The sequence below is a fragment of the Pygoscelis adeliae genome, unplaced genomic scaffold (genome assembly GCF_000699105.1).
Source record: "Pygoscelis adeliae isolate BGI_AS28 unplaced genomic scaffold, ASM69910v1 Scaffold27, whole genome shotgun sequence".
Classification (NCBI taxonomy): domain Eukaryota; kingdom Metazoa; phylum Chordata; class Aves; order Sphenisciformes; family Spheniscidae; genus Pygoscelis; species Pygoscelis adeliae.
Window position 1 is genome coordinate 1,324,478 of NW_008825410.1, and position 21,778 is coordinate 1,346,255.

Consider the following 21,778-nt stretch of genomic DNA (forward strand, 5'->3'; position numbering starts at 1 on the left):
TCACCTCTCCCCTTACCTGCTTTTGCTGTTGTCCTCAAGGTCCTTTGTGCGTTCTCCCACGCGCCTTCCCAAAAACATGGCTGTTGGAATTGCAGTTCATTTAGGGTTTTCAGAAAAGCACTGTATGATAGCAGTCTCTTCAAAGGCCTCAGATAAGAACAGTTTTTGCTTCTCGTGGTGTTTTTTGTGATAGTAAATTATGAAGGTTAACAACAGCAGATAGATAGATAGTTCTGTGTATCATTCAGAACTGGATGGACTATACGGGCCTAACAAACCCTGATCTTTCTGACAAGAGAACTAAATTTAGAGATTCCTTGCATGGACTTCTGCACATCATTTCAAAAGCACACAGCACGGCTCTGCTGATTACAGCACGGCATCAGCCAGCAGAGCTCTCTCAACACCAAGGAGCTTTCTGTCTTCAGGTGTAAGACAGAAGCCTCGTTTTCCTTCTTTCGGCCATTAATCCTGCTTAGCATTTGGAAAAAAAGGAAGGAATTATTTTTGCTTTTGATCTTCTCATACTATGAGCACGGAGTTACTGAGTTTCTTGTGGACTTTTCAAAAGGTGGTGTTGCAATGAGGAGTTGAATAGACAACGACACCCATAAGACAGCTGTAGGCAGACTTCAAATGCTTTAAGCAAATGTTTTATGGCAATGGGCTAAGATAGTTGCAGTAATGCAAACGTATTGTAAATTCTGGGTATGAATATCTGCCAATGCATCTAAGCAAGTAACTTAACTCATTAAATAGTTTCTTTTGGAACACTGGACATGCTTTATTTCATTTTTTCACAATTTATTTAAACATCTCACATATACAAAATACATTTTCTTTCTTTTTTTGAGAAATGATGATTTTTTTTTTTAACCCATTGTAGAAGATGGAAATGAGATTTGAAAGCAGGAGCACCTGATTTTGGAGGAAGAGGACAAAGATGAGGAAAAGTGATCCACATGCTTAAGCTGCGGGAGAGACAGGACATTCTAAGTTTTGAGACAGACTTCAAAGAAACAGAGAAGTGATACTTTAAATGCTACTAGCACCATCAAAATTCAAGTATTGGAAAGATACTCTGTAATAATGCAATTAGCACCACTGTATTTTGAGTGGAACTGAAAGTACCTCAGATCATATGGAGAAGTACCTACAAAAGATGTGGATCACACTTGATTTAGTGTATGAGGTAGTTTAAACCTTTGGAAGTCGTGGTTTTAAACCTCCTCTGTGGAAGACATTCAAAGGCCACAAGTGGTGCAAACTTTCATGATTTTTTATTTTGGTTTTTTTCTTTACAAAGGTTGACATTTCCCAAAGCAAGGTGTTAAATCTTGAAAGACTTCCAAGTCCTTTTGGGGCTGTATTAAATTTCATTGCACAATGCTCCAATCAATTCTTCTCCTTCTCTTTCGCCCAGAGTTTAAGCAAGTAGATGAACAGAAGAAATGGAAGGAGTCAGCTTTCATTATAAAAAGAAATGACAAGAGAATAATTTGGGAGAGGCTTTAAGTTAATTTTAGTTCATTCATTTGAAACAGACTGGGCCAATGTCCAAACCGAATTCTTGGTCAGCGCCGCCAATATCCAAAGGTGCAATGTCAAGGATGGGCAAGCGAGATGGCTTATTTGTTCTGTATTCAATGATCGTTTTGCCCCATTCATTGTTCTTTCTCTGCAAGAGAAGATTCATTACAATTGTTATTGCATTGTTCATAGTATTGAGAATTGTTTCACCTGAATGGATAATTTCTGAAAGAATTTCCTATTAGTTTTGCTGCCATTGTTTGCAAATCAGATACCCATATCCAACTGTTTAGATCTCTGATACTGAGAAAATATTTACTTTAATCTTCTGGAGTCACATGTGTGATGCTTTACATAAACTACCATATTATTCACACTGATGTTAAACCCTCAGAGAACCCTGCCTGAGATTTTCAGGACTTAAAGATCCTGCCCCTACTACAGCTTGTGCACGATTTTCTCATCAATCTTCAGCTTACGCAGAATTTGGGTCTGGTCCCTCTGAAAAGCTTTTTCTTTTTTGCCACGCTGCACAGTACAAGGTAGGTTTTGTTTGTACCCCAGTCCTTCCCACTTGTTAAAGAAGTGGCATAGATGGTTTTGTAGGCTATTTATCTTCACTGCATAAAATTTTGCTGGTCTGACTGATAATCTAATTCTGAATCAAAGCACAACTCTGTCCCTAATCACGTGCTTAAGCATGGGCAATCATGGTGCCCATGGTTTCTATGTTACTTACAGAGCAGCCATCCTCAAGAACACTGAAAGTGAATCTGCTGTTGCCTTCGGCTCGTAGTTCAACATCGTTGGATCCCTGCAGTATAACAGCCTTTTTAAGGTTGCCAGTTTCCTCATCCATGTAGGCAATGCTGTTCTTGCAGTGGTAGGTGATGTTCTGGGAGGCATGGTTGGCCAGCAGGCGCATGAAGGCAAGTTGGGTGGCCATATCCTTTGAGGTCACTCCTTCATCATTGTATTCAAACTGAAAAACAGAAAGGAACCCAGTCAATTGTATTGCTGGGGAAAGGTGGATGTTTGTAATGGAAGTATGTGATCACTTGTCTATTGCAAGTAAAGAGCATCAAATAAAACTACTAGGAGGTAGGTTGAAAACCAGATGTGAGTGGATGTAGTTAAGTTGTAGAACTCCGTTCCAAGATAGGGTGTTAACAGTTTATGTGGATTCAAATACAAGATCAGGCAAGTTCAAGGAAGAGAAATCTATTGTTTCCGTAGACACACAGAAACAATGCCTGTCTCAAGAAAACCCCGACTTTTTTGTTTTTTGAGTCTAATAGAATAGTGTCTGTGGATATTACAAATGTTTACTTCATTCTTATATTCTTTTACAGCATCTACTTTTAGCCACTGTAAGAAACAGGACCCTAGACTACCCCAGACATTTGTTCTGACCCAGTGTGAGCAGTCTTATGTTTTTATATAAAAGAACTTGAACACTGATTTCATCGTAAGATCAACTCAGTTTCATTTAACAATTATGTAATTAGATCTCCTTAGCTGTACAAAAGTGATTTATTTGCAATTGGCTGGTACAGTGTCAAATGTGCAAGTAGACAAATTTCTTGTTTTTACTTACAGTGGCAATTCTGAATGTTACGGTGGCATATACTCAGGATCAGTGATGTGTAATAAGCATCTTTCCAGGAACAGTGTCATATGTAAAAAAATCTCAATTAAAAGAATAAGCAAAGATGTTTTTCTTACTTTTTCGGACAGTTTCTGGAGTATCTTTATACTAATGTACCATGTTCCAGTCCAGGCTTCCCTTAGCAATAGCCATTAGTCATGCTGAACTGATCGTTTACTGAAAGAGTGGTTAAACATTGGAACAGGCTGCCCAGGGAAGTGGTTGAGTCACCATCCCTGGAGGTATTTAAAAGACGGGTAGATGAGGTGCTTAGGGACATGGTTTAGTGGGCATGGTGTTGTTGGGTTGATGGTTGGACTCGATGATCTTGGAGGTCTCTTCCAACCTTAATGATTCTATGATTCTATGATTTGCAGACACCAAGAAAAAATTAGAACAATACTGAGAAATCCTTTTAGCAAACTGTGATCCAAACCAGAAATGCAGCTCTGTTCCCTTGAGATAAAAGGTAGTTCCCTTTTCCATATTTCTCCTCTAAGAGAGTTTAATTTATGTGTTTGCTTGCTGAGAGTCAGTGAATTGGGAATTCTTCAGACAGTACTGTAGCAAACAATCATTCTCCTATATATCACTTACCTGGCTGCCACCATTGATAGTCTCACCAAACCATACGTGCTTCTTGTCCTTGGGATTCTTGTTGACATACCAGTTCTTAGCGGGAATATTGTCAGGGTTGGCATGGATGCAAGTCTCACCAGTGGCAAAGTCACAATATGCTCTAATGGCATCTGCAGAGCAGCCTTGGTTAGGATCAATCCAGTAGAAGCCTGCCATTGAAGAAAGAAATGCGAACAGTAGTTCACTCAGCCTAAGACTTGCATTCAGTTTATATTCACTTGTTTGATATAGGAACTCAGAGGGAGGTCATAAATATCACAACTAGGTACAATATTCAGGTGGTAACTGGGATAAATACGTATGCTAGATTGTTAATGTATAAGAAGCTGTATTTGAAAGCTAGGGTTAAATATTTTTGTATTATTTTGAAAAATTATTGCAATAATCGCGCAACAATAGCTATAAAGAGCTTTTCAGAATGTTCTTGTATCTATTTTCAGTGGAGGCAGAGAGAACTTCTTAATTGGTTATTTAGTATTTTCACTGGGTGGCCAAGGATACCATTCATCAAAGCAAGCTAATAAGCTGGAAGTACTCCCTGAGCCAGAAAGGGCAAATATCTGGCACTAACATACCGCTGCTCCATTCTGGGTGGCTAAGTCTTAGGTCACGGCACGTGCGGGCTGGGTTCTTTCTGGAGCCTTCTGGGGTCAGCAGGGTCTCAATTTGGTTGTTCAATGTTTTCAGAGTGGCATCAACTTCATAATCCTTGGGTCTGAGAGAAGGCTGATCAGCCCGGTAGTATTCTGCATCATAGCCAACTTCGTATCCACCACCATTGGGACCAGGGGGACCAGGGGGACCAGGAGGACCAGGAGGACCCTAAAGTTTTTCAAAAGCAAAAGACAAGCAGCATTCTATTAGACATATGGTTCTCTGGATTAAATGCTTCCACGCATGCATAGTCTGACTTAATTCCTAGCACCCTCCGCTCTAATCTGAGGCAGCACATATGGACCTGCCCTGTGGTGACTACTATGGGTTCAAGCAGTAGAAGATGCACAGTGTGGGACTACCGCATCTTCTTTGTGTATTTGCTGTCTGGCCATATGGAATGAACAAGGACTTCAGGTTTAGGCCTATTAGGGAAATGTTCAATGTTAAATAACAACAGACATTTGGAAGTCTTTTGTTTTTAATAAAGAAAACCACATCTTTTCCTAAACTGCTAGGCTTTTGAAGTTATTTTCTTGTAACTGTGACATAAATGTGTTAAATCAACAAAAAATAAGTTATACTCACAGCAGGGCCTTGGCTACCATGAGAGCCACGCACACCAGCAGGGCCAATAGGTCCAGGGAGACCATTGCGACCATCTTTACCAGGAGGACCAGAAGGACCAGGTGGACCCTAAAAGGAAACTCGAACAGTTTAATGACAGTAGAAAACACTACAAATAGAGATTCATATAAATAGGAGTGTACGTATATATTGCACAAAAGGAATGGGAGCGTTATCTGAATATGCTCTTAAATTCACATACCCTTGGGCCAGCAGGGCCGTTGTTACCAGGAGGACCTTGATCACCATGTTGGCCCTATTGGGAAAGATACATGCATAGTCATTAAAAAAAATGCAGTGGCACACATTTGTATTAGCATGATTCAAGAGGGAACTATAGTCAGCCTGTGTATTTGGGCTCAGAGAATGGGAATCTAGGGCTAATGGCATTTATTAGTGGAGTTGGGGTATGAAATGCCTGTTTTGGAGAGGGAGGAGAGAGACACTAAAGAGGTATTTAAGGGGATAACCTATAAAAGTCTATATTGTTTCTTCAGGTTTTCAGAGAAGGCTTTAAAATAAAAGCCAGAATTCCTAAAGGGGATACCAGAATTTAAAGGGAATAAAATCTACAAATTACTTCTGCTTCTCTGTGATACAAAGGCTTTATAATTTCTGGCCAAAATAAGAAATAATATTAAAACAAAGGCACAAAGGCAGAGCTTTTTGAATTCTGGTTTAGCCAAATGCAGTCAAATTTCAGGGCAACTAATGGTACTCACAGTTCTAAAGCCAACTATGAACGGCAATATAAAAATTTGCCATTTTATGTGAACAGCATTGAGTGTTAAAAAGAATCTTATAGCCTTTGAAAGATGATGCAGAGTGGAGTAAGTGGTATCAACCTGCTGGGTTATGCATATATAATTCCACACTAGGGTGATCTTATTTACTTTTTTTGCTCTTTATATTCAAAATACTGAAAATCATTTACTTACAGCAAGACCGGGAAGACCCTGCAATCCATTGTGTCCCTTCAAGCCAGGCAGACCTCTATGCCCCTTATCACCAGGTTCACCTTTCTCACCACGTGGACCTTGTGGGCCCTAGGAAGGGATGTAGGTGTCAGAGGAATAAAATAGAAGGCTTCAAGTATATACTACTGTCAAAGCAAAAATTAAGCATTAGCATTCTACATTATGCCATAGGTTGCCCCTAATATATATATATATATATGTATGTACATCCTGTTAACACACCCAGGAAGAGTGTCAATCCCAAAAGCTTCAGGATCGGTCCCATAAGACAGAATGCTGATCGAGGTTCTAGGTCTATAAATATTTACAGCTCCTTAAGCACTACTTTTTGGGCCCATATCTTGAGCACAGTCATGAGTCGCATTAACAAAGCATGTTTTCTCTTCTTGCATCAATGTGGTAATATATTTAGAAATCAGACTTACAGCAAGACCTCTTGGACCAAAAGCACCAGCAGGACCGACAGAGCCAACAGGACCCTGAAACAGGAATAGAAAATGCATGTCACTGCTGTATATTATACCTAATAAAGGTTCCATGCTCAACACATCTCTGCAGAAAGCAAATATTGTAGGTGTTTGACGTATAATGTATATATGATGGACAAATGTTAGTCCTGTGTTAATCAAAAAAAAATTAAGGTCTCATCAACTTACAGGATCACCACGGTTTCCAGGCTTTCCAGAAGGACCAACTTGGCCATGAGGACCAGGAGCACCCAGAGCACCACTGGGACCAGTGTTACCAGGAGCACCACGCTCACCCTGGGAACAAAGGAACACAAAGGGAGAGACAGTGTGTTACTACTGACTTACACATACTGGATTATTTCTTCCATGATTATGAAATAAAAGAAAAGAACAAGTTACCTTGAAACCAGGAGCACCATCACGGCCTGGAGGACCATCATTTCCAGGATTGCCCTGTTGAAATACCATGAAAAAGCATTAAATTCCATCAACCTTCATCTCACACTGAACTGTGCGTCAGTCTAATTGTTCCCCATGAGAGTAAGAAGACATTGAGATGGGACAGCATACATCTTGAAGATAACAAACTCTTCCTTATAGATGCCACTCAAATCCCTTAAATATATTAATGTTCTCAGCAAAATAAGATGGCCTTCAAATATTTTAGGTTTTACAAGTTCAGTATAGAAGAAAATTACTGGGTTTTGCTGTATTTCTCTAAATGAAAAGGTCAAGACAATAGTGGTCTTCATCTAGCTTGCACTCTTGTAAAACTGAGACCTGCTTTTTAGATGAAAAATGCCAGTGGTGAGAAAAGGACTTCCAACAGTAGTTACAGCTAAATTAGTTTGTTGTGGTGCTTCACAAGCTTAAATGGCTTCCTTTGTGAATGTTAATTTCAACTGTTTCACTGTGTACACTAGCAAACCTTTTCCTTCAGAAAATTCCCATGGAACAGAAAGTTTTTCTTTTTAATACTTATAAAATAAAATTACTGTTCTCTGATCTCTTTGAAATTCTGGGAGTCTCAGGACACGCAGGAGTTCTGTATTAACAATGCTTCAGGTTACCAAATAAGCTTCTCTGATAAGGCTCAGAGAAAGCTTTCTATCTCCTTACAGGAGACAAGATAACGTGTTAATACTTTAACTGTTCTTATAGCGTAAGTAAGTCATGTATAGCCACTGTATGGATACCCTTCTTCAAGGTGAACTACTAACTTGGATGGTTAAATTGGATGGATAAGTTTATTTGCTGCTCTACAAAGAACTGGTGGCAGGGCCCTGTCCTCCAAGTAATCACCCATAAGGCAGGGCATTAGAGGGAGCGATTTGTTCCACTCCAGTGTTTCCACACTCCGCTTTCTTCACAGGACTCAGGTCCTCCATTGTGTCTTAACCTGCACTGATCTCTGCAGTTCAGCAGTACCTGCCACACAGGCCAGAGGTTGTTCCATCCTGTTTTTAGCCTACAAACGTACTTTACATTTTATGGTGAGGGAATGCACATTGGTAAATATTATGTAGCTCAGCCACAATGTTAAAGTGTATCTGTTTTGTTAGGAATCCAAAATAGTGCTGAGTGTTGCACAAGTCCAATAACTGAATTCCAACATTTTGTATAATGTGCTTCATAGGCCTTCTGAGTGGGCCTTAAGTTAAAAAACACTGTCTTTAATACCACGAATCACTAGATCCCTCAAGTAAAAGTGACTGCAATTTTTATACTTCCCTAAAAGATATGTATATTGCATCTAAATGATGCTTAAGAAAATTTGCTGGTAACAAGCTTTCCTGATATATTCTTCTCTATAGCCAAAACCTTATCCCCTGGGATGTACTATTTTTCCCAGCTCCAACAATGAAGTAATCTTTTTCCCACTCCATCTTTCTTGGCAAGTAAGTAAAAAGTCAAAAGATTCTGATAGTGACTCCAGGATGTATTTCAGACACAACTTGTGCCTTGAAGAATTTGTCACCTAGTTGGGGGCAGGAATCCATGTCTATTAGAATCCTACTTTAATAGGTACAAGTTTGCTTGTTTGCAAGTTTGCAACCTCCAGTTGCATCCATCTTTTCTGTGTATTTGTCTTCAGCTCAGAATAAAAGAAAAGCAATCCTGAAGAGGAATTAAGACATAGCTTACATCACGACCAGCTTCACCAGGAGCACCATTTGCACCGGGAGAACCCACAGGACCAGAGGGACCACGGGCACCAGGAGGACCAGAAACACCCAGGGGACCGGGTTCACCCTAATACAGGAACAGTGGTAACAAAATGTGACATTATAATACAACACAAACCAGTCTTACAGAACTTTTGGCCTATATCTAAGAGAAACATTTCTTTGCAATCGATTCCGGTAGTGAAACAGATCCAGGACAAGAAACATATCTAACTATACCAAATATTATCTTCATGCTAAATTTTCTTCTATCAGAAACCTCTGATGCCATTCAAAAATATGCTCACCTGCAGACACACGTCTTGTTTGTCTGCAGCAAGCAATAATTTCTTCCACGGCTCTAAGCCTGTTAGGTCCATATCCTCTGTTTGCAGCAGCAACGGAAACAGCGGAACCTACATCTCCTTTTCCCTGGTTTCCCTTAAGAGGAGACTCCAACTTTTTTCTTTACACCTATCTGTTTAAAGCAGTTAACTAGTCATATACTCACTGTTGCTCCAGAGATGCCTGGAAGACCACGTTCTCCCCGAGAGCCAGGCAGACCAAGGATACCAGGAGCACCAAGAATACCCTGAGGACCTGGGCTACCAGGAGGACCCTATGACATGAAGAGAGTATTATTTATATTAACAGAGAAAAATCAATTTTTATGGCTCCCCACATTTCTCATTTGTTTTGCTCTACAACAGTACCCACTGCTTTCCAAGGATCTCAATGTGTGTCAGTGCTAGTTCCTGCGTGGAAGAAGTTCTAACCACGCCATAAGACTTTAAACTCCAAAGCTAAAGGTCTGTAAGAATGTAATGCCAGTTATACTCCCCTCACAACTGTTTTCCAGTGAAAATGCTGTTTCTGAACAACACTATACACATGCTTTTTCCCTTCCCATTCAATAACAGTGGGTGATGCATGAGAATTGGGGTATTCAGTACAGAGAAGATGACTATGTGAGGGGATTCCACAGCAAAGAGACTGATCATCTGAGACTGATCCCGAGACAGCCTTAGAAGATCTCTAGGTGGGATCTGACATCTCCAAACAACCCTTAGATCTCTCTACTGACCATCTGAAAGGTAAAGGTTGTTTAGTTAAGTGAGTTTTCTATTTCCTTGAAATTTGAGCATATGTGGCACTAAACTTGGCATAAGTAATCATCCTGACAGATTGCCCTAAATTATTATCCTAACTTACAGTCAGGCCTACTAGTTCAATTCCGTTTTTCATAATTGAAATTAAATTAGAACATAAAAATTAGAAAATTTATTGCTTTATACTGGACATTAAAGGGCAAATTTTCAATTGTCACTTTCCAAATTTTAACATATATGTCTGACAATGACACTGAAGATTCCATTCTTAGCTGCAACTTCTGCAGATCACAGAAGGAATTTCTATAAATTTTTATTGAGAAACAGCGTGGTAATTCACACAAGTGCATACTTCCGTAAGACAGAAATGTGCCTGACTTTAAAAATGCCAGTAATTCTGGATATGCAAGCTTAAAGACACTCAAAATTCTTTTATTTATTTGCATAATTCTAAGCCACCCTGGGGTCAGACAACTTAAACCTTTAGTCAGACAACTTTAATCCCCACAAATTAGAGTTTCGGATGCAGAAATGAATTGGGATTGTTCTAAATGGATGTTCACATGTTCCTCCTTTTTCCATCCATGATGCTCAGTTTTAGAGCAGGAGACTCTGCTGCCCTTTCTCAGACTAAGTAGTAATTTCTCCTGCAGTTAGCCTCGTTGCTTTCACTTGGGCTACTTGCAGAGAAAGATGCAACTCACCACAAGAAAAAAAAGAGAGAAAAACCTGACCCAAAGATCAGGTTCACTTTTTATGGCGTGTTTGTCAAACACATCTATAAACAATTTCTTGAGTCTCAGTGGAGCTTCTACTTAAAAGCTTTGCTAAATTTGTGGATAAAAGAGAAAAGCCCTTCACAAATACCAGAAGTATCTTAGAAGCCGTAACATTTACATGAAGAGAAACATTTTTAACGAGATGTGATACTCAGTAACTTACAGCAGCACCAGCCTCTCCAGATGGACCTTTCTCACCAGTAAAACCAGGTGGGCCAGCAATACCTTGTTCACCAGTACGGCCAACTGGACCAACATCGCCACGTAGACCTCTAGCACCATCTTTGCCAGCTGGGCCAGGAGGACCAGGGGGACCAGTGATGCCCTAGGATTGAGTATGAATATGGTATCATTACAGTATAGACCCATTAACTGGGGAGAACAGAGATAAGTTTCATTTTATGTCCATGTACAAAAATTGTGCTTTGCAATAAACAGGTTATCAGCTGTTCTGAAGCAGCAACTTATATTGCTTTTGTTAGCCATGGATAGCTGGAATCAGTAGAATTATTGAACTGAGAGATTTTCTTTTTTTTACTCAGAGCAGGTGAAAGTGGCAAAATCTGGCAGGAAAATACTGATTTGGCTCTGGAGACATTAATTGCAACTGTAAAAATCTATGAGAAAAAACCTCTTCCAATTCAAAAGCATTATTTGCTTTGGATACTGGGATTTACAATATATTTAAATGTAGGGTATCTAAGGAAAGAAGTGCCTTTTGGTAAAGGTTGGAAACACCTTTGGAAAGAAAAATACAAAGAAGCAAAATAAAGAAGCAGGGATTCACATTCTTAAACGCAATGAGAGGTTGCCCTACTTGAGACAGGGGCTGGAACTGCAGATACTTTAGAAACTGTGGACAGAAGATAACCTTAACATTCTTTTTCAAATAGGACATGACCTTCTTATTCCACTCAAAATCAATGGCTATGCAGTTACTCATGGTGAACAAAAGCAAAAGCAACACAGAGTTTTACAAACGGTTAGGCACCTCAAGATGCAGAGGGATGCTTGATGGATTGTAAAAAAAAAAAAACACAACCAAACTAAATGCATAACTTCCACTCTGGGAGTTTAAAAAGTTAAAAGACTTTTTCTTATCTCATCCAGTCTTGTAAGGATCTGAGGTGATTCCAGTGCAGTTAGAATTTGTGTCCATATAACAAAAATAAGGATTATCCCTAACCAATGCAACTTCTGACTTGTCTCCCATTAGAACTTCTTCATTAGTTACTTACAGCAGGGCCGGGAGGACCAACTCTTCCAGCAGCACCAGGGAAACCAGTCATGCCCTAAAAATGAAAGCGAAAAGGAAGATTTGGTTTACAGGAAACAATGACTTCATGAAAAGCAACAATGTCAGTGCTAAAAGCCTGAAGACTTACAGGAGGACCAGCATCACCACGAGGGCCAGCAGGACCAGCAGCACCAGCGGGACCCTACGTATGAAGGATTAAAAAACACAGATGAATCAAGCAAAGACTGTTCATATTCCCTATTCAGAATACGGGCTCAGTCTCACTCTCATGGAAGTTAAGGGCGATTTTGCTTTTTACTTTAACAGGAGGAGGACTGGGCCCAAAACCATGATTCCTGTCCTGGTACTAGGGTAGAAAATACTCACAGATATTTTAAATCAGTATTGTAAGGACTGAGAAGAGTTGCATAAGGCATTTATGATTCAAATTAATTTGCCTTGCAAATGTTACGTGGATCTAAGCAAATATGGAAGGCAAAATGTGAAAGACACAGTAAGGCAAAGAACAGCAAGTCCTCTGTTTGCACTGTGTGACTAATACAGCCATGTAGTGCAAAGGCCTGGTATTGCTCTATTAGAAGCATAGAGTAAGAACCCCAAGCCATGTTATCCCGCAACACTTTACAGTATTTGAAATACCAGGGCCTGACTTTCTGCATCATTTCAACCCGTTCCCCAATAATGGGCTGCATGCATGTGAAGTAGTATATACCTTAGAGCTACAAAGGTGTTAGCACATGAAAAGCCTGTGTGCAAGTGGGTGCAGACAAATTTGCACATATGCTACTGGATGACTGGGTCTGAAAGTCAGACTGCAACAGCACATCCTGTCTTTGAGAGGAAGACACCACCATCCTCAGCTCAGAACTTACCCACAATCACCCCCTGAATGGTCCAAGATAGACTGATTTTGCTGATCTTCAGGGCAAGTTGAAAATTATTTTTTTTTTTCTCTTCATTTCAGTTCCAGACTCACGATCTGAGCCCACATAAATAGATTGACAAAGTTTATATAATGTGTGAAAATCAGTATGGTGACTTTCCTCACAGCCTAGTTTGAAGTTTTGGGTTTTTTTTAATTACCTTTTCAAAATTCAAGGCCTTCAGGCTAGCGTATTGCTTGCATAGCAGTTAAGAACCATGCATTTTACAGAGACACAGTTCACTTACTGGTGGTCCAGAAGCACCAACTGGGCCAATAGCACCTGTTGGTCCACTTTCACCCTTAGGTCCTTTAGGCCCACGCTCGCCTTTAGCACCAGGCTGACCAGCTGCACCCTACGGGCAGAAAAAACACACAGAACAAGGAGTTGTAAAAGCATGCAAAGAAAATAGAGGAATGGCGTGGCATCAATAAGAGGAAAGCGCAAACAATACTCACAGGAGGTCCAGCAAATCCACTAGGACCTACAGGACCAGGCTCACCACGTTCACCCTAAAGAGAGGACAAAGAAGAGACGACTGGTTGGGGTGGGCTTTAAAAGGGCATTTTTCTGAACGTCATGTCTTTGACACAGGAATAGTTGTAGGAATTGTTACTTACAGGGATACCACGGGCACCAGCAGGGCCAGCGGGACCAGCAGGACCTCCTTCACCCTAAAACAGATGGCAGAAAACATTATGACACTGTAGGGGAAAGCCTCACTGCAGTCAGAACAGAGGTCATCTTGTGGTACAGACGCATTAGCGAGTTACCCCGTGTCTCCAGTGGAGAGGGTGTTACTGAAAATGCTTCTGTTTTGACCCGCCCTGTATTAATAATTCCTAACAATACTCGGACAGGATAAAGAATCATTCTGAGACAATGTGTGGTTGTTCATCACCATATCAAAACCTCTTCTCACAGTGTGAGGAGGATTGTGGAGATTAGCCTCAACTGGGAAGAATTCAGACAAAGCCTAAATCAGAATCTTCTCCCCATATAACCCACTGCCATGTAGATATGCATCCCTTCCCTACCCTTTTAGGAAAAGGTTTTGGGTGCTATGGCAAACTTCACTGAACAGTTTTACAGTCCCAATAACACTTGCCTCCTAAATCTGAAGAACTTGCAGAACTCGTGCACACTAGAAAGATGGAACTGTTTTTTTATGGAACTCCTCATCTTAAATATTCACGCGTGGGTAAACTGCATAAACAAACAAGACACTTTTTCATTCAAAGAGTAGACTTACCCGATCACCGGCACCACCAGCAGGGCCAGGAGCACCAATAGCACCAGGGAGACCCTATAAGTCAAGAGACAGGACACCATTTCTAACAAAATGTAAGCAGGAGTGACTACTTTTAATATTTTTTCTCCTTCCTCCTGGAGACAGGTGTGTGACTTTCTTCCAGCTGTTTTCCATATAAGGACACATGATTTTGTAAAACAAAATTTTTTCTGTTATTTTCCATCCAAAGTATGAATTCTAGGACAAGCAGCCAAAACCTCAAATTAATGATGATTTTGTGTGGCTTTGCAGGCTGCCTTTAAAATTAGCTGTCTGGGCTGAGCCCATAAAGCTAAACAGGATAATGTCACACTGAACAACTGTCTATGAAATACAAGGTTCTCTACTGATGTCATTTCTCTGCTTGTGTGCATGAGAAGTTATAATAATTTTTCTCTCTTTCCCCCCAAATTCAAACATCCCTGGACAAGGGGCAACAAAATCATATTGATTTGTATCAAAAGTGAGCAGATATAAGAAGAAATGCAATACAGTGGGAAATGTAAGTCCTGAACATCCTTTTTAGCCACTTCAGCTCTGAGGTGTAGCAACGTAAACTCAAGTAGAACCAAAAGATACTTACACGAGCACCATCTCTTCCTGTTGCACCAGTATCACCTCTCAGACCTGGGGCACCCTAGAATACACGCAGGGGAAAAAAGCATCATATTGGTAACGAACACAATAGCTCGTATGAAAGAAGTCTTGAAATGTTTGCTGAGTATCCATGTATTACTTGCATATCATATGAGATGCTTCTCATGCTAGTTTGTTTGGGGAATGGACTTCAATTATTATTTCATTCTTATTGCTGAGTATGTACTGACTTGCAAAGCAAGAATTTGCAGACAAAGGGGACTGACATGCTTTTCAGAATTATGAGCCTGCCTCTTTCATGGGAAACCTATTTAGTTTCCCCCAGGAGGCAAGAATTTTGAATGGAATTAAAAATTCAAACGCAAGTTGATGTATATTCCAAATGATGAATGTAAATCCCCACTCAAAATCCCTTTTCTTTTGGTCAAGAAATAACCATACATAAAAATTCTTTTGGGTATTCATGTTATACTTTCTATTTGAAGCAAGAAAAGAACTTGTTAAAAACAACGATGTCGTATGAGTGGTCACATAAAACGCCCTATGTTTTGTATAACAAAGAGTTATATCCAGGCCATCACTAGTGTCAAGAAATCAGACCAGCGCTCTGTTTTATCTCTTTTTTTTAATACATCCTACTCTTTTGCATTAATCTGCATGTCAGTACATAGTGTTTTATAAAAAGTTGCAAGCGATTTTCATATTAATTTCCTTACAACTCCCATTTATGCTAAATGACTATGGATTTTTTAAGTCAAAAATAAAGAAATCTCAATTTAGAGTTTAAATAACGAACAGAAGAGAATATGGAATGAGATGTACGTAACAAGATAAAAATCAATTTTATAGATAATTATATGGCTAAAGCAGAGGTAGCAACAGGACTTGCAACCAGACTTCACAGCTTTATATAAGGGCTTACATTGGCCAAAATGTAGACAACTGATATAATCACAACATTTTTGTAACTGATTTACTTTTATCATAGTCACTGTGCCTAGAGCAGTCAAGGATTTGATCAGACTCAGTCCTTTGTGATCAGTAGGCCCATTCCTACTGTAAAGCCTGTACTCAAAGACAGCTTTAGTATTTCTCCAGTAAAGATAAGCTCATTGTTAACCAATCCTGTGAAGCACTAACTGCCACTTAAACCAATTCCAAATGCTGAGCAAAGATCAAAATACTGTCTGAAAAGACTGTCAGTCTGTTAGACCAACAAAACCTCTACTTACTGACTACTAATGAGTCACTATGCAATAGAGTTTCACAGTAAATAAAAGTCGCATTGGGGTAACCTGCAGTCTTTTTTAAGTTTATGAAATTCAAGCATCTCCCAAACCTGTGCATGCCATAACAAAGCAGGTTAGACCGTCCACCTTACCTTTTCACCCTTGCCTCCTGGAACACCAGCAACACCTCTCTCTCCTGGGATTCCACCAGGGCCAGCAGGACCAGGACCACCAGCAGCACCAACATTGCCAGGCTCGCCCTAGCAGCAACAGCATATCATGTAAGACAGGTCAAATCATTCACACAATTTGGAACAAAATTTTGTCATTGCTACTTTGCCCATCGTTCTGCTCGCTTATAAATGGTGTGAGTAGTAGTATTTCATCTTAAGCTATTGTACTTATTTTACTTTTTCAGCTAGTGAAGATGCCAGATGTGAACACTCACTCTGATTCTGTGGGCTCCTGAGGTTTTAGGGTGTCCCATATTCCAAACTAAGCTTTTGTGGAAAGACTACCAACAAAAATCTTGAAAACTAAGACCCATATTCAATTAGCATCAAGCCAATGCTATTTTGATAGATGCCGGCTCATTATTCTGCTGATGTTTGGGGGAAAATATTGCTTACTAGACACAAGAACTTCCTGTGTATAAGTAGAGGTGGGAATAAATAGAAGTCAGCGTGAATTTTGGCCAAAATCTTGGACCCTATCTTAAAACAGAGTAATAGTATATCCAGCTGACAAGCTGTATTCAAACTGATTCCAAACTCGAGTTCCCCTCCCGTTGTCTATAGTGCTAAACTTAAAAACCTTTAATATTGGTGTGGACTAGCTGGGATGGAGCTTTACCATTTGAAGAAACGACCCAGTGGCTATGGTCTATAGGTAAACTACCTGTTACCCGTAATCACTTATGCTCTTAGGAAAGAAGGATTTGGATTGCCTTCATCAGGAGTTCAACAGTAAGGCAATGGCAGCTGGAAAAGGCTTACCTTGTTACCATCAGGGCCTGGTGGGCCAGATGGACCACGACTTCCAATGGCACCAGTAGGACCAACAGCACCACTTTCACCAGGAGGACCACGTTCACCCTGCAGGAGACAGTCTGATTTGAGTTTTTCCTTGAATTATTCTGTAGCTTAGAGGTTTAAAAGCACTGACTAGTAGCAATGACAAATGTGATGCATTTTTAGCTGAACAAACCATTAAGAACTATATTAGAATTGTGCAAATATTAACTAAACTGGTCATAAGAATTGGCTCTAGCTTTTGACACAAATACAGCAAAGTGAAGTACTAAAGTCTTGCATCATGATAACAGCTGACACTTAAAGTACAAGTACTTCTTGAACATGGATTTTGGCTACTGTGCTCATTCTGGTAAGTGTCTTGCATTCTATTGTCAAATGGAGCTTCTGATACCAATCTGAGGGCAGATAATGGATTTTAGTGAAATTAGAGCCATAGTAATTGGCAAACAATTATTTTTGCAGTGGCAAATGCCTGGTGAACACTGGAGAATAAAGGTGACAGCTAAAGCCTACTAATGTGACCTGTACATTATAACAGGTATAAGGATAAATTCTGAGACAGAGGTCATCTGGAGACGTGGAAGTAGCCAGAAACTGGGCTTAAATGCACAATAGATCTATCAAAGGTAGAAATATCAGTTTAACTAAAGGCATCTCAAATTATCCCAGTGTAATCCAGCTGGACATCAGTGAATACTCTGATAAGGCATAATGGAGACTTTTAGTTATGTTGGAGAATTTCGGAGTTTGAATGAGAACTGTAACGTGGTCAGAAAACTGACTCAAGGAGAGGTACCACACTGCTGAAAAGCACCAGTGATGCAGAAGGCTAACTTATATTGTAGTGATGTTCTCCAATTAATATATCTTTTCATTATTTGTATATATATTTTGTTAATGACAGAGAGGCAGAAAAGGAAGAAAGATATTTATGAAATATGCACATATCACAAAGGTGGAAGCTCTTGTCAACAGGAAGAAGGGTTGACTTATTACACAGGAAGAAGTGAATAACCTGCTGGCTGGCTGTCACAGTAGAAGTGGGACAAAATTCAAGAATGCAAGGCCATTTATTTAGGTACCAAAAATGAGTATTTGTGCTGTAATGGGGGGCTCACCTGCTGAAAATGACAGAAGGGGAAAGGTGATAAGCAATAGCCAATGATACAGACATGAAAAAGGCAAATGTGATCTGGCACAAGCAATAAGGTATTTTTAGGAAGTGTTAATTTTGTTGAACAAAGTATCAGTAAGACCTAATTTGGAATACTGAATGAAATACACTCTGGCTGGGTACAAGATGCTTAAGGCAGGCTAGAGTAGAGACAGATAACTGCTACTACAATGATAAAGGGAACTTGGCTTGGATAGATTAGCAGAATGAAAGTTTAAAGAGGACATGGTTACTAATACAGCCTCAGGGGACTAAATACAGGGAGGAAAAGTGCTATTTAAACTGATTGACATGACTGATAAGAGTGAATGGGAATATTTGTAATGAATACATTTAGTCCAGAAGTCAGAAGAAAAGAGGAAACAGTGGAAGTAGTTTAAATATCAACTTCTTTATAGGGGGATTTGGAAAGCAAATAATTAATCAAGCATTTTATAAACTACTCATTGCTCTGCATAAATGGGACTTTCCTGCCATGCAGGAAGGCCTCCACACAAAGCTCTCTACAGTTGTTTATTCACAGTGCAGGAATAAAAGGAAGTGAGAAGCAATATCTTCTAATGACTATTCCAGGCTCTGGATTTAGCCCACCATTTGTTCACAGAGACATTACATGGGAGGTAGGAGCTGGCTAGCAAGGGATGGTATGGCTGAACTGGTCAGGGTAAGAAGGTCTGTGCGCAGGCACTGGAGATGAAAATTCTCATATGCACCAGGCCTCAGTGTAACACTGTAGGGTCAGTCTTTTGTCATCCACATTCTCATTGTGAGGTTCATTAATAGAAAAAAAGAAAAATTAGATCAGCTCATCAGGATATCATTACTTGGGTAATGTTCATATTGCTTATCTGGAAGTTTACAACACTGGCAACTATTGTGTTACATAATCATATATCCTGACACATGCAAAGAGCAGAGAAAATTCTCCTTCGTTCCTGGGAGTCTGCTGCAATATGTTGTATTCTGTAACTGAGAAGAGCTGTTTGTCTCGAGAAACTTGGAAATGTATATAGTTACTTTTCTTATTGAACACATTAAGACAGCCTGTACTAGGTTTCAAATGAGTTACTCACTCTTGGGCCAGCAGGACCAGGGATACCAAATTCACCATGAAGACCCTAGAAGAGAGTAGATGTATTGGTAAAGCTTATTTCTAAAGCAAACTTATTAGCTTAAATTGTGCTTTGTTTCTTAGCAGTAAATAGAAATGCCTCTCAAATTGCAGCAGCATATTGAAAATCTTCAGACTAAAACCAGTCTTTTAGATACACAGAAATAAACCCTTTTCATATAGCTGCATAGTATCTCAAAGCACACATGAGATAATAATTTCTCATCTGAGGAAAGAGTTAGCTATTAAATTCCAAGCTCATTTTTCAGGTACATGCAATGTAAACTCTTTTACAGGGACACAGAAGGATGTAACTATAAACTTTAAGGGTGGTTATGACACATAGGAGGTGCCATTTGCAGGTTACATCACATACATTAACTGCGCAGAACCTAGAGCCTAAATTACCACTGAGCTACCTCTGTTGTATGCCATTGTAAATTCACTGAAATCAACTGAGGTGCAAAAGCATACAATTGGAGTAATGCAGGTTAGATTGAACCTTGAAGATTTCAAAAGAAATTTGAAATAAAGTATTTTCCATGTACTGTCTTGTCTTTTGGGAGAGGGGGCATATTTTATTGCTGCTTAAGGCCTGAAAAGCAAAGGATTGGCTTTGCTCAGTTTCATACCAAAACTTTGAAAAAAGAAGTATGTTGCAAATTCCAATGGACCTTCTTCATTTGTGGCTAGCTTTAACAAAAGGGACTATTAAACTTCGCATATAACATGGGTTGCTTTGTTTTGGCAAATGGATCCAACAGGCTCTTGCTTCACCACATGTGCAATTGTAAACATAATGCTTATGCAATGCCTGCCCCTACTTGTGGAGTACTGTATCTGTCACTCACCCTTTCGCCTGGTTTACCAGCTTCACCAGCTGGACCCGAGGGACCTGGCAGACCCTAAGTGTAAAGAAACAAGAATACAAATAAAGTTAAGGCAGAAGTACTTCATGCTTTGTAAACCATAGGTAAGATTGAACAGAGCACATAGTTACTTACCTGGAAGCCAGGAGGGCCAGCGGGGCCTTGTTCACCCTTTCCACCTTGGTTGCCCTGGATGGAATGAAAAACAAGTGATTAACTTGGAAACAGAAATGCAGGAAAATGGATTTTAAAGTGGGAAGTCCCATCCATGAAAAGGAAATCACAAATTGGATCTGTGTGGAGGCTGTTACTTACAGTGACTCCAGGAGGACCTTGAGCACCGTTGTTTCCCTCTGGACCAGGAGCACCCTAAATGTGTTCAAGCAGAAAGATGTTATCAAAGTTTTGATTTGTTATGAATAATATCTCTCTAAAGTACTTCTGTGCCAAAAAACAAAGGTCTCTGGCTGCATATTTTTAACTCACACTGGTACACTTAAGGTAAAGTCTTAGGTTTATTTGACTTAACTACTTGCTTGTAAGAGCTTCACTGTCAAAAGGTACTAAAGATGCTTGCAATTTTAAATTCTGGTGATTATTTTAGTTATTGAGGCACATTCATCCTTAAGGAAACTTATTTTGGAATTATAGATATAGGAACTTGGCTGATAGACTGCATTTTTCCCATAAGAGACCAATTATCTGATCCCTTAAACGGAAGATTTAGTAAGTTTCAACTATCAGTAAGAAGTTGGAAATTTACAGGACAAATTAGAAACCATACACTGTCCTCAAAATTTTGCACAAGGAGTGCTATTTTTTTCTTCTTCATAGGATGCTAATACCCCGTAATTAGTTACCCAATCAATACCCAAGAAGAGTAATTTTCATTTATGCCTTAGTAGTCCCCACTGACATGAGGCTAGATGAATGCATTCCAAAGTGCTTTTCCGTTTCATCCTCTGTTCATGCTTGCACAGGACAATGCAATCTTATTACAGAGGTTTTGAAAATCTACTTTTTTCTCTCTGGAGGCTGATAAAGAAAACATATCCACATACCCGTGGGCCAGCAAGACCAACATTGCCTTTTTCACCAGGTTTGCCAGGTTCACCCTGAAGTTGAAAGAAAGAGACAAAAAAGTTAACCAAGACTTCGTATCAGATTCAGTTTAGACTACTAGACAGAGACTGATATTCTCCTTGCCAGAAGATTTATCGTAATATTTCTTTAACTCTAATTAAAAAGCCCACAAGCTCCATCTGGCTTGTTGAACCAGTTAGAAAGAATAGCTATACAAATAAATGTCTTTTCAAAACTCCATTTCTTTATTTATTGAGATCATAATCCGTGACACTCTGCCTAGTATCCTATGCAATATATTACATATATGTGTGCGTTTGTGTGTATGTATAGCAACACCACAAATCCAGGAGATGATTATTGTTATCTGTGGCCTCTGTGTGACATGTCAAGAGCCCCACTGAAATCACTGGTAGCTTTTCTTCTAAAGTGAGCGAGCTTTGGATTGTGCTCCATAAATAACAATACTCTGGAACTGAAACTTAGGCTTGGTGGCCAACTTTTACAGAACTTTTACTGAAGTGTATACATAGAAATGATAAAATGGACATGCAGAAATTGTAATATAGACATATATTATTCTAATCACTTCAATGTCCAAATATTCCTAA

General features: G+C 39.6%; 1 protein-coding gene across 2 annotated transcripts in view; it reads right to left on the reverse strand.

Annotated features, from left to right (window-relative positions):
• Positions 1-763: 763 nt before the first annotated feature.
• COL1A2 (collagen, type I, alpha 2) overlaps positions 764-21,778 on the reverse strand; it is a 42,689-nt gene continuing 21,674 nt past the window's right edge. For both annotated transcript variants that reach the window (XM_009330509.1, XM_009330507.1), the window contains exons 26-52: positions 21,146-21,199; positions 20,400-20,453; positions 20,220-20,273; positions 20,067-20,120; positions 19,178-19,222; positions 16,892-16,990; positions 16,049-16,156; positions 14,654-14,707; positions 14,032-14,085; positions 13,400-13,453; positions 13,238-13,291; positions 13,027-13,134; positions 11,984-12,037; positions 11,837-11,890; positions 10,762-10,923; positions 9,222-9,329; positions 8,691-8,798; positions 6,945-6,998; positions 6,732-6,839; positions 6,501-6,554; positions 6,037-6,144; positions 5,301-5,354; positions 5,060-5,167; positions 4,393-4,639; positions 3,776-3,966; positions 2,270-2,512; positions 764-1,678 (exon numbers count right to left, since the gene is read on the reverse strand). In XM_009330509.1, coding sequence (XP_009328784.1) covers positions 1,532-1,678; positions 2,270-2,512; positions 3,776-3,966; positions 4,393-4,639; positions 5,060-5,167; positions 5,301-5,354; positions 6,037-6,144; positions 6,501-6,554; positions 6,732-6,839; positions 6,945-6,998; positions 8,691-8,798; positions 9,222-9,329; positions 10,762-10,923; positions 11,837-11,890; positions 11,984-12,037; positions 13,027-13,134; positions 13,238-13,291; positions 13,400-13,453; positions 14,032-14,085; positions 14,654-14,707; positions 16,049-16,156; positions 16,892-16,990; positions 19,178-19,222; positions 20,067-20,120; positions 20,220-20,273; positions 20,400-20,453; positions 21,146-21,199 — 2,592 coding nt within the window. In that variant the 3' untranslated portion in view covers positions 764-1,531. The remainder of the gene's footprint in view (positions 1,679-2,269; positions 2,513-3,775; positions 3,967-4,392; positions 4,640-5,059; positions 5,168-5,300; positions 5,355-6,036; positions 6,145-6,500; positions 6,555-6,731; positions 6,840-6,944; positions 6,999-8,690; positions 8,799-9,221; positions 9,330-10,761; positions 10,924-11,836; positions 11,891-11,983; positions 12,038-13,026; positions 13,135-13,237; positions 13,292-13,399; positions 13,454-14,031; positions 14,086-14,653; positions 14,708-16,048; positions 16,157-16,891; positions 16,991-19,177; positions 19,223-20,066; positions 20,121-20,219; positions 20,274-20,399; positions 20,454-21,145; positions 21,200-21,778) is intronic.